At 44.9% G+C, this 12,278-nt stretch overlaps 1 protein-coding gene across 3 annotated transcripts in view; it reads left to right on the forward strand.

Moving 5' to 3' along the window:
- The window catches only part of LOC147331933 (ATP-dependent chromatin remodeler CHD7-like), a 72,307-nt gene extending 62,182 nt beyond the window's left edge, over positions 1 to 10,125 (forward strand). For 2 of the 3 annotated variants that reach the window (XM_086288266.1, XM_086288267.1), the window contains exons 30-41: positions 819 to 1,221; positions 1,333 to 1,541; positions 1,633 to 2,616; positions 2,976 to 3,142; positions 4,116 to 4,370; positions 4,544 to 4,714; positions 5,088 to 5,321; positions 5,421 to 5,636; positions 5,782 to 5,922; positions 6,028 to 6,132; positions 6,216 to 6,396; positions 6,498 to 10,125. In XM_086288266.1, the coding sequence (XP_086144392.1) occupies positions 819 to 1,221; positions 1,333 to 1,541; positions 1,633 to 2,616; positions 2,976 to 3,142; positions 4,116 to 4,370; positions 4,544 to 4,714; positions 5,088 to 5,321; positions 5,421 to 5,636; positions 5,782 to 5,922; positions 6,028 to 6,132; positions 6,216 to 6,396; positions 6,498 to 7,561 (4,130 nt within the window). In that variant the 3' untranslated portion in view covers positions 7,562 to 10,125. The remainder of the gene's footprint in view (positions 1 to 818; positions 1,222 to 1,332; positions 1,542 to 1,632; positions 2,617 to 2,975; positions 3,143 to 4,115; positions 4,371 to 4,543; positions 4,715 to 5,087; positions 5,322 to 5,420; positions 5,637 to 5,781; positions 5,923 to 6,027; positions 6,133 to 6,215; positions 6,397 to 6,497) is intronic. The other variant, XM_086288268.1, reaches the window with a different exon arrangement.
- The last annotated feature ends 2,153 nt before the right edge of the window (positions 10,126 to 12,278 follow it).

A 12,278-nucleotide genomic window follows, 5' to 3' on the forward strand; every position in this document is an offset into this window, starting at 1 on the left:
AAATATTGTCAAAAAAAGTAAGAACTCTTTGGGGGTGCTTTGATTAATTTTGCTGAAGCACCCCCAAAAATGGGCTAAAATCGCTCCTGGTTTATCGTAAGATCAGTTGACTTAAACCCTGTGGATCGTTTAATGGCGTTAATCTTCTTCCTCTTACCTTTTCACACATAAAAGCAGGTTGAAAAACCTAAAAAAATGCTTCTTTTTTTCTAATGAATTAATGTCCAGAAAGATCGGAGGCGAGCAAAAATTGTTACTGTCCAAAAGTAGTTTTTGACAAAGTGCTGACTGACTGAAACCATTTGTCATGTGGTTTAATTACAAAAAATGAATTTTCAAATGAAGCCGTATTTTATTGGAATAATCTATATTATTGTAGGGTTTTCACCTTACAGTCTAAAGTGCCTTGAGGGAACTGTTGGTGCTATTTAAATAAAACTGAACTGACTTGAATTCTCATGTGTCTTATGAGCGTTGAAGTACCACCTCAATTCATCCTCTGTGTTTTAATTCCCCCTCATTTAACTCGACTTCATTCTGATTTGCTGCCTCTCCGGAGTAAAACGTTGCTGATATCACACATCCAAAAGTAGAAAAAAAAACGAGTGCATAGCAGACTGAAGCCTGAGCTTTTGGCTCACAGGGATTACTTGTACAAACTTTAACCATGTTCATTGAGACAGAATATTTATGACTGCAAAAAAAAGATATAAAGCACAGTGAGCTGCCATTACTGACTATTTATGGTACGCTTTGCCAGAAGCAGCACAGTATAGAACAACTATTCAGACGCTGAGATCATTTCTTCTCTCCGGTAGCAAAATCAGATGAAAACAGTCAGAGGGCTCCTGCTTCCAATGAGCGCCTCTACTGGCCAGCAGCCTCAGCTCTGACAGCTCGTCTGCGCCGCCTCATCACCGCCTACCAGCGCTCCAACCGGAGAGAGCAGCTTCGCCAGGAGGCACTCAACCGACCTGATGGCCGGCGACGAAGACGCAGGGAGTTCCTGCCTTCAGTTGGTATGGTTACTGAAACGGGAGGAGCAGCACCTTACATCCAAGATGGCGCAGGGATGTTCATGGCAGAAGGAAGCCCATATTTGGCTAAAGGAAGTGCTTATTTTGTCAAAGGTGGACAGTTTATGCCAGAGGCATCTCCAGTGTTGAACGCCAGCTCCCTGGTGTCTGAGGGAGCAATGTACTACAAGGAAAGAAGACAGAGGTAGCGTTTCATTTATTAGCAAGTTATTATTTATTGAATGCTTCTATGTTTAAAGAGACAGTGACTCCCTAACAACAGCCCCCAGTAATTTTCTTTACATTTCTTTTTCAGATGGACGCGTCGTGAAGAGGCCGACTTCTATCGCGTTGTTTCAACCTTTGGAGTCGTTTTTGATACCAAACATCAGAAATTTGATTGGACGCAGTTCAGAGCCTTTGCTCGACTGGACAAGAAAACAGACGAGAGTTTGGAGAAGTACTACTATTCATTCATCGCCATGTGTAAACGGGTCTGCAGAATGCAAGTCAAGACTGAAACAGGTAAGGTGGACTTATGGACACGTTTCTTGAGATTGTTTAAACTTGAGTGATGTTTATTTTCCTAATTCTTGTTTGCCTTATTTGTCGTCAGAACTTCCAGACCCGACTCTGATCATTGACCCCATAACAGAGGAGCGTGCCTCTCGGACCCTCTACCGCATCGAGCTTCTCCGCCGCATCCGAGAGCAGGTCCTCCCTCACCCTCAGCTCTCTGAACGCCTCAAGCTCTGTCAGCCTTCCCCAGACCTTCCAGAGTGGTGGGAGTGTGGCCGCCACGACCGGGACCTCCTCCTGGGTGCTTCGAAACATGGTGTGAGCCGCACAGATTATCACATCTTGAACGACCCAACCTTGGCCTTCCTGGAGGCCCACCAACGCTTTACCAGCCAGCGAGGAGCCAACGTTAGCATAGGAGCCTCATTAGAGATCACCAAAGCTGGGATGGGAGGGGCAGAAAGTACCTCTGCTCCGCTCCTAACCCCTGCGGAACTGGCAAGTGCCACAGCTGCTGCCAAAATTGCTGTCAATGCAACAAAAGAGGAGGAGGTGGAAGAGAAGGCTGTAAAGATGGAGGACGAGAAAGCAGAAATGGTGGTCGAAATGGAGGAAGGGGATGCCAACAACATTCCGTGTGCTAAAATTGAAACTCCCGATGAACAGAAGGAACATGAGGGAGAGATCAGAGAAGATAAAGATGAGACCGCTGCATCACAAAGTAAGGAGATCAAGAAAGAAGAAGAGGTCCAGCCAAAGGCAGAAAACGAAGAGGAAGAAGTGCACAAAGAAGAGCAAAGTGGTGAAGAAGAGAAGCTAACCAATGACCAGGACAAAGACCTGACAGAAGAGAAAAACGGCAGACTCGGTGACCAGAAGGACACACTCGCTGAACTCCAACACTCCTCTCCTAAAGTGCAACCAGCTCAAAAGACTGCAGAGGAGGAAGATGGAGAAGAAAAGGAGAACCCAGAGTCTCCTAAATCTCCAAAGTCTGCTGACACAGAGAAAAGCCCAGAGGAGGAAGAGGAGGAGAGGCTAGATGAAGATGACAAATCGGAGAAGTCTTCTCAGGCTGAAGGTATGAGTGAAGGCCGAGTTAGTGATCTGAGCAGGGATAATGTTGAACCATGAGTTCTTCGCCTCATCTCTGATAAAACAAATCTAACTGTAGCTTGCACAAATTTCTCTCATTTCACTTTTGTGTGTTATGACCCTTTTGCTACTGACTTTATTTGCCCTGGTTGTCAGTCACTGTTATTGCTGGGCCTACACTCGGTCACAGGCTCATTAAAACCCTGACGAGTCATGAGGGGAAACACCAGAAATAGGCCCGAGTTCCAGGGGCGAGAGGAAAAAATGAGTTTAGCTCCCTCGATAACAATTCAGAATGTCTTTTTAATTAAGGCTTGTAGCATGACTTTCCTTCTCTCGACACAGTGAGTGCTGCGTCAGAGCAGAAGAACTTTGACGAGGAGAGCATCGCATCTCTGAGCACCTCGGCCCGGGATGAAACCAGAGACGGCTTCTGCCCCGACGACCTGCCTGAAACCTCTGCATTGCAGGCTTTACAGGACCGAGCCTTTGGCTTCTCATTCTGGCCTAAGGTGAGTCTCAAATACTAGCCAGCGGATGCAAACAACGGAGGCTGGAATTACAATATAGTAATTTCTCACATGTTAAAGTGAACAGATTATTCGACTACAGCAGCTTTTCCTGACTCACATTTTACGATCCAGTTTAACTTTCTGCTCCAAGTTTTTAAAGCAGACCCTTTTCTGATTGGCCACTCCTTGGCATATTAGGCATATCTATACCCATGACGTCACATACCCAGTCTCCTTTAATTTCAGGAATTTCGATTTCTAAAGCAGTAATTCTGTCAGCACATGAATCACATCATGCACACAACACAGTAGCTCTGCTTTCTTTCTTTGCTTGGCTTGGCTGTTCCTATGCAGTCACAGTACTTAAACTCAACCCTTTGTATAAACATTCCACATTAAGTCTGAACTGTTAAGATTTGTCAAAAAAAAATTTTAATGTGTCTCCTCTTTTTTTTTTTTTTTTTTTTCTATTTATATATATATTACTTTTTTTTTTTTTCATCATTAATCTTCCCATAATGAACTGAACTGTCCTCCAACTGAAACTGGACCTTGTAAAAACCTACAACTTAAAGTTTGAGGAATTCTTTATGCTATGTACTGATAGTTTTTAGGCCAAGAAATAATCAGAACCAGCCCTACATGAACTGCTTACCAGAAGGAGGATTATGCCTTTTGATCTACTGCAAGGCTTTTAATATGAAACATCTGTGCGGGAAGTGTTTACTTGACAGTAGCTCAGCAGCAATTGTAAAAACAGCGAGTGATTGGAAAGAATTACAGAAGAGAGAGAGTTTTCTGTTAGATTGATTTTTCCCCAAAATGTGCTGAAATATACTTTAGAAAACTGAAACATAGTCTGATTCTCAAGCAAAACCGTGGTTCTGAGAGATTTACAGTACGCAGGAAATGAAGCTGACAAAGGAACTGACAGAATGATCCATCACCTCACCCGGTTCTCTCTTCCACTCAGGATCGAGTGATGATCAACAGGATGGATAACATCTGCGAGGCCGTCCTGAAGGGCAAGTGGCCTGTCAACAGACGCCACGTATTCGACTTCCCTGGCAACCTCCTGCCAGGGCACGGCTCCTCAGCAACAACAGCGGCTGCAGCCATGGCGACCGAGAGCCCGCTCCAGAGGCGGAGCCTGGCTGAGCTGACAATGGCCGGCATCCATACACCATTTAGTGGGAGTGAAGATAAAACACTATCACCTCAGGTTCATGTGAGTGTTTGCACACATGTACACTAAACAAGTTCAACAAATGACGTTACCCATTAATAGTATTCTCAGTTTACCATCATCATGTTTTTGGAAATGACGACACTGTGCCGAGCTCATATGTGAAATGCAGTTTTGGAACAGAAGGAGGACTGAGTGCTGACCTATTATTGCAGGAGGAGACTCTGAGCCTGACGGTGCCTCGACAGAGAAGGAGGAGGAGGAAAAAGATTGAGATTGAGGCAGAGAGGGCAGCCAAGAGACGTAACCTGATGGAAATGGTGGCACAGCTGAGAGAGAGCCATGCTGCTGCAGAGTCCCAGAGCCAGGCTATAGACCTCACCAAGGTGCTCACTAACACGTTCAGTCTAGTTACTAGCTCTTAACGATTGAGTCTTACTGTTGTTAAACTAAATCACTTCAGTTTTGGCGGGCTACACAGTTGAGCTCAGTCAGCAGTCTTAGCACATCAGCTTGTCTCAGTTCCAGCCTACATCAGCTGATGAAGTCAGCAGCATTTCCTCTAATGTGTATGATGTTACACGCCTGCTGTATTTGGCCTCTTTAGCTTTTGTGTGCTACTACAGAGCCATAAAAATTACTTCAGAAGGAATGCCAGTCCTATTTTAACTGAACTGGTCCTGACAGAATTACAGATTTTGTATTAATGTTTAAAGTGTAAAAGTTGATGCATTACAACTGATCTGATCTGATCTTCAGGGTATGCCCCATCACCACAAGGCCTCTCCCTCACTGACCAGCTTCTCCAGTGCCCTGGTGACAAACTCCTCCCTCAAGGCGCAGATGGATTTGCTTCAGCAAGGCCCAGCGACTGGACACAGAGCCAACGGTTCGCTGGAGGCTGACCTGCCTGTCATTAAGAGGAGGCGTGGCCGCAGGAAAAATGTGGAGGGTTTGGAGCTGCTGTTCATGGGCAACAGACGAACAGAAGGGGTATGTAGGAGGGCAAATGTGGTCATTTGTGTCATGCACACAGATGTGATCCTTGTACAGATTGTCAAGGTAATCTTTCCTTCTGCGTCATTTTTTCAGGATCATGCGGATGGGCCAAAGGTCTCAGGTGTGGAGGGGCTTCAGGATGCTTCACGTGTCCACAAACCCCGCAATGTCTCTGAGCAGAGCCCCAGTGCAAGATCTCTCGCCTCAGGCAATCTGGAGGAAGAAGAGACGGCGGTTTCCAACAAAGAGCTCGGCGAATGGCTGAGGCAGCACCCAACGTACACCATGGATATGCCTGGCTTCACACCAGTAAGTCCTCTTGTTTTTTCTGCATTTTTATTTGATAATTACTGTGGATTAAAGCTCAAGCGAGATTATCACTTGATGGATGTTGTGCTGCGACTTGTGGACGCGTTTCTTAAATGTGCCCTGTGTTGTTTTCTTTGTGTTACAGAAGAATGAGGACTTGCTGCTGTCTCCGTTCTCTAAGCCTAAGCAGAAGCGCCATCGTTGTCGAAACCCCAACAAGATAGACATCAACACACTGACGGGGGATGAGAGAGTGCCTGTGGTCAACAGAAGGAATGGACGCAAGGTAAGCTAACACTGCCGCACTATCACTGCCTCTCCAAGATCGTCTCTTTGTTTCAGAAAAATGACATTTTCAACACCAACCTCACTTCATTTTCCTGTTTTCTAGATGGGCGGAGCCATGGCTCCTCCAATGAAAGAGCTTCCCAGGTGGTTGCTGGAGAACCCAGAGTTTTCGATTGCTCCTGATTGGACAGATATTGTCAAACAGTCGGTGAGTAACGAAGGCACAACCTACACTTGGTGATAATGTAGTTAACTGAAGTTTTTACTTTAAAAAAATCCCTGTCTACACAGGGTTTCCTCCCTGAAGCGATGTTTGACCGCCTTCTGACCGGCCCTGTAGTCAGAGAGGAGGGCGTCCGCCGTCGGGGGCGTCGCCCCAAATCTGAGATCGCCAAGGCAGCTGCTGCTGCGCAGGCAGCTGCTGCAGCTCAGGCTGCACAGGCTTCACTGGCCACGGCTGCTTCATCAGCAGGTACGAACCAACCAACCGTCTGGCATGTGGATCAGGCAGGAGTGTGTCTCAGTAGACTGTGTGTTTGAACCCTCACTTACTGTATGTGTCTGTGTCTGCAGGAGGCATCAACCCTTTGCTGTTGAACAGTCTGTTTGGAGGGATGGACCTGTCTTCTCTCCAGAGCCTTCAGTCTCTCCAGTTGGCTGCAGGTCTGATGGCCTTCCCTCCTCCCACAGACCCCAAACAGGCCGCTGCCAATGCCGCCGCCGCTTCCATGCTGCCTCTCATGCTGCCCGGCATGGGAGGCCTTCCCAACATGGCCACCGCCCTACCCAACATGTTCAGCCTCGGCGGGCTCTTTGGTGGTAACCTGGCAACAGCCACAGCCGCTGCCCCAGCTCCACCCAACTCCACAGCCACCACCACTACAGCAGGCAAAACGAACGGAACAGCCGAAGGAGAGGGAGGAGACTGTGGCGAAACGGCAACAACAAAGAGGAAGAGGGAGGGAGAGGAGAGAGACGAAGCAGAAAACCGCAATGAGGCGGGAGAGGACGAGGAGGCAGCTGAGGGAAACGATGAAGGAGTGAAGAAGGCAAAGAGGAAGAAGATGGAGAAAGAGGATGGGGCAGAGAAAACTGAGGCATCCCTCAGCGAAGACGCCGTGGCGCCTCAGATCCCAGCTGCCGATTCGTCAGCAGAGGCAACCATCAACGGTGACGCTGCCACCCTGCTGGCTGCGGCTGGCATGTCTGCTAACACCCTGGCATTCAACCCCTTTCTTCTCTCCACCATGGCCCCTGGTCTCCTCTACCCGTCTATGTTCCTACCTCCAGGCCTTGGAGGGCTCAGCCTACCGGGCTTCCCCACCGCCTCCAACCTTGCTGAACTACAGAATGCAATGGCTGGAGCGCTGGGGGGCAGTGCTGGGACTCCAAATGTCCTAAGAGACCAAGAGAAGGAGGACAAGAAGGCAGATCTGAAAGCGGCAGCAGAAGAGGAGGAAGAAGAGGAAGAGGATGAAGAGGGAGGAGGAGAGAGTGACTTAGCTGAGGAGAAGGAGGGGGAGATGAGAAGTGAGGCTGATTATTCAGCTTTAGAGGATGGAGGGATGGGCGAGGAGGAGGAAGAGGCGGCGGCAGAGGAAGCAGCAGCATCTTCACAGAAGGACAAGAGTGACTGAACTAAAATACAAAACTGACTGGCCTTGGACATTTCTTCACCTCCTCCACCCACCACGTTTACACGCCTCCACCAGAAATATCCAAACTATTATAAATTCTTTTTTTTTTTTTCTTTGCATTGTTGTTGATGATTTACTTTCACTTTGTTGTTTTTTTGGCCAGTTATATTTCCTATGCGTCAGAGAGAACGAGGTTTGTGCGTGTTAAGTTAAATCTTTCTGATCGATAGTGTAGTCAGGGAAAATCCTCACAGCCGCTCGCCGAGTGCTCGGCTGCTCTTCAAAGACTGTTTCTTTTTGTTTGGTTGGCCTGTGTGCGCACACTGTGAACGGTGCACCCACGCTTCCCTCCCACAATCCCTCAAACAAGACTTCACAAGGGTTCCAGTAGTACTACTATTATTATTATTATTATTATTATTATTATTGTTATTATTATTATTGCTGCTTTCAGCTCTCAAATGTCTTTTTTTCTTTGCCTCCTCCTTTTTTCCTTTGTTTTTTCGTCTGGACTGTTTTGTTGTTGTCGGCAGCATCTCATCAAAACGAGAAGCATCCCCTGCCAACACTTTTTCCAGCGTTTAAGGGGTGTACTGCGAAGTTGGAAGAGCCTAAAGCCAGAAACTACACTGTTTTAGGAAGTCTGACACAGAATATTCAGTCAGTGAGATTCTTTTAATTATTTTGCATTGGTGTCAAAACCTTAATGCAGATTTATCATGTTTAAATTGATTGGTTTGAGGTTTATCATCTCTAATGTGTAGCCATCACCTGAGTGGTAGAATAACTACTTAACTGACTGTACATTAAGACGGATCACATTTTTGATCACTCACACAGCCTTAAGCAGAAAGGGTCATGGAAGAGTTGAACCGTCTCATTCAGGGTTTGAGGTTGCTTTGCAGTGCACCCCCGTGAGCTCAAAAGAAAAGGAAAACAGCATTACAGCTAACCCGACTGTCTGTCTGACAAAGCTGCTGCAAAAGGAATTGTGGGTAATGGAGTTGAGCTGTTCTGAGTAAGAACAGATTTTAAGTTCTCACATATCAGACCAGGTAGATGTGGAGGAGGAAACAAAACCAGACTGGCCTAAAGGAAGAAGAAGGAAAAAAGAAAAAAGCTCAGTCTCACACACTGACTTCCACAACACACACATCCAACACGTACTTGATCATTAGCTGCACACGCTCTTTCAGGTGTCCACCACTACACACTCACACTAACCCCTTTCTCTGTCATGTGACTGTTTCTGGGAGGACTGTTTCTCTTTGAGTGTACGTGTGTGTGCTTGTGTGCACACTGAACCAATACTGTTAAACCCAGTCCCACACTGAATACCAGTCTCCGGTCTTTCCATTGCCACATCTCAAAACCTTCCTCCCGCTTCAAGGCGCCTGGTTTTGGCTCAGGGGGTGACGAGCGGGCTGGGTCTGACACCAATCAGGTTTTCTGATTGGTCCACTTCGAGCTGCTTAATCCAGGCGTCCTCATTTGGGAGGCTTCTGTAAATGGATTTTAGAGAAGTGGTCTACAACGGGATGCGATGCTTCAGGTTTATTCTTTAAAGGGGGGCAGCATGTTATAAATGCTTTGTTTTTGTTCTCTTCACCTCCTCCCAGTAGTTCCAGGCCAAGTGCTGCTCCCTGGCGACCTTCACTTTAAAGACTGTTGCTTTAGTCACACACTGACACCAGGCCTGGCCAACGCAGGACTGAGACACATTTTTCAGCAGAGTTGGAAAATTGCATTTTCTATATGAAGTTCAACTCTTCTCACTGAGTATGTTTGAAATACTTGAAAAAGCGCAAGCGGTGCTTGATTTTCCGTTCCCCCCCTGAGGCCAGTTCAAGTGTCTGATATGAATCAAGTGCTGCGAGTGGTTCAGATATTTGAGAGTACATTCAAAGACACACACTGTGGCCAGGTCTTGTTTTTTTTTTTTGTTTTTTTTTTTTATTATTATTAAACATTTGCTCTCACAGCCAGCCCAGCAGATGCAGAGAGAGGGAAGTGGGTTAGAGGTGAGGGGAACACCTTCCCCATCAAAGATCCCCGTTCTCCTCTCTAACGCTGAGACAGCAATAACCAAGGCAGCTTTTGAATGTTCCAGCATCACTCTCCCAACACACACACACACACACTATAAATAACCACAAGTGTCGTATGAATAGAAAAACAAAACTAAAACTGTAAATGATGACAAATAAGTACTGCAATCAATTTTGTCTCACGCTGTTCCTGTTGATGCACTGGTGTTAAAGAGTTAAAATAATCAGGTACCTTTATTACTTAGCTACTTTTCTTGAAAAAAGGACTTTTTGTTACTTTTAGCCAGCAAGCTGAAGAGCATTACCTCAATTCTTATCTAGCCTTGAAGTTTACAGACATACCATGTAAATGTTTTTTCCTCTTTTTTTTTTTTTAAATGTTTTTTTTTTTTTTTTTTTTTGGTGTGTGTCTTTTGTTTTTTGTTTTTATTTCTTTTGTTTTTTGAGACATCATGTATGATGAATTGTAGCTATGATGCTTTTAATAAAAGTGAATCATGATATTCGCCTAGGAAACCAATCCTCAGCCTGTGTCTCATCATTTGCCTCCCTGCACTTGAATAAATGTTCAGGGTTTTTTTTTTTTTTTGTTTGTTTCTTTCTTTTCTTTTTCTTTTTTCTGTCTTTTATAAGAGCTTGTGTGAAGAAACTAATCTCTGGGAGTCATTACAGGAAGTTTTGTTTTTCCTTTACAAATGTTAAAAGCTATAGTGTTGACCTTTGAGAAAAATTAAAGTTGGTACCAAAAAAGGGCCTCACTTATAAAAAGTTAGACATGTTTTTGTTTTTTGAGGACTTAAATGAAAGCTGAAGGGACCAAAATATAAGATTAAAGTTTGTGGGGTTTCTTGGTTTTTTAAATGGGACTCTTGTGAACACGCCACCAGACTGAGGACCTGTCCAGGGTGTGCCTGGCCCGACAGCTGGTGTAGGCTCCAGTCCAGTGACCACGGATTGGTTAAATGTAAGAAGATGATGTGAAAGCCACTATAGTAGACTCACAGAAAATTAGCACTTTAATAAAAGTCCTGATTTCTAGCACATAAAGTTGAATCTAAAGTAGAATTCCCTTTGCAAAACTGATTGATGCTACTGAGATCATCATCCATCCAGCTGCAGCCTTTGGCCTTTTTTGTCAAACTAAGGCCCGGTGAGCAATTCTCTCATTTTGATCTCATCTCACCATAATTTTATTATCTGCTCAACTCTAACCGTTGCAGCTGATGCTAATTCTCTGACCAGCAGACTGCTTGGATATTAGATGAAATATACGTACAGTACCATGAGTGTGAATACAGTTTGTACAGTGTGTCACTAAAGCCTTAGAAACCTCTTAGTTGCCCCTAGAGGATCCAGCGGTCATTACACACGAGTGGAACAGATCAGAGAGGTCAGACCTTTGGTTGGATGAAGATGCTGGGATCATACAGGAGTGTGAGTGCAGAGTGTGACACCATAAATGAGGAAAATACTAAAAGTTTAACATTTCAGGTCAAGTGGAGGTGAAATAAAGGAACAGGAAACTCTAGCTGTGTGTCTGGGTGTGTGTACCACTCCGGCCAGGCATCAAAAATGGCCTCTCTCCCACTGGAGCTGCTGACAAAACACAAACCGACAGCAAGACCCAACTGTCTCCCTCTGTGCGTGTGTGTGTCTGTGTTTCAGTTAATGGACAATAACATGTAATGTTTTGGCTGTTCTTTTTCATGCTGTGAAATTAGGCATTTATTACTACACTGCATTTCAGTTCTCTCTTATGGTGATAGCACAGCTAAAGCACAATGTGTTTAATAAAGTCAAATAAATGCTAATACGGTTAAAAGCTCTCCAGCCATCAGTTGCAGGTTTGCTTTAACCCTTTTCTACTAAATTTCCTACTAAATTCAACTCATATAAATGTACCGCAGTTTTTTGACAAAAGTAAAACCACTTATTAGTGGTATTGTACTATCCAGAGAGGGTAAACCATATGTTTTTGCTCTCGCCTAAATACAGAGATGAGAGGAGAAATAATGTCTGTCTCCTGAATCCAAACTGGGAGCTGGTTCCACAGAAGAGGAGCCTGAAAGCATCAACTACAGCTGCCTGTGTTGACACACCCGTTGATGAAAGCATCTTTAATTGAAAGCCTTAAAAAATCTAATTGGATTAGTTATTTAAAAAAACACACACACAACCAGTCATGAAAGCTAAACTATCCACAGCAGCTGTTCATACTATGCCGTAAATACACTATTTAATGCTGTTAAACTGGAGATTTTGACATGAGGGTCTGTGGGGATTGAATGGCTTTTGGAGCCAGCCTCAAGTGGCCACGAGTAGAAACTACAGTTTTTTTCACTTTTCAGCCACTTGATTAAAATTTTAGCGACAATATGATTTTTGATGCGACCTTTACGGTAAACATCAGTACTTCCATACCAATATCTCAGAGTTAATACTGACATAATCAAAATCACTCATGCAATTCTTTAAAAAGTTGTCCAGACTGGATTGAATGAAAGTCAACAGGATATCATCACATTTTTAGTTAAGCAAACATAAGTGTGTAAGCGAGGGTGTGTTTACTCTAGCAGAGGGTAGAGAGAGGTGGGTCTCTCACTCGCTCTCCTCTCTCTCTGTGTGACAGACGTCTGGCTTAATCGCCTTGCAGGAGGAAGTGGGACGTG

This window comes from Aulonocara sp. 'chitande type north' Nkhata Bay, linkage group LG4 (genome assembly GCF_057382095.1).
Source record: "Aulonocara sp. 'chitande type north' Nkhata Bay isolate Kocher_YH1m ecotype deep benthic linkage group LG4, A_spYH_male_GT1.1, whole genome shotgun sequence".
NCBI lineage: Eukaryota > Metazoa > Chordata > Actinopteri > Cichliformes > Cichlidae > Aulonocara > Aulonocara sp. 'chitande type north' Nkhata Bay.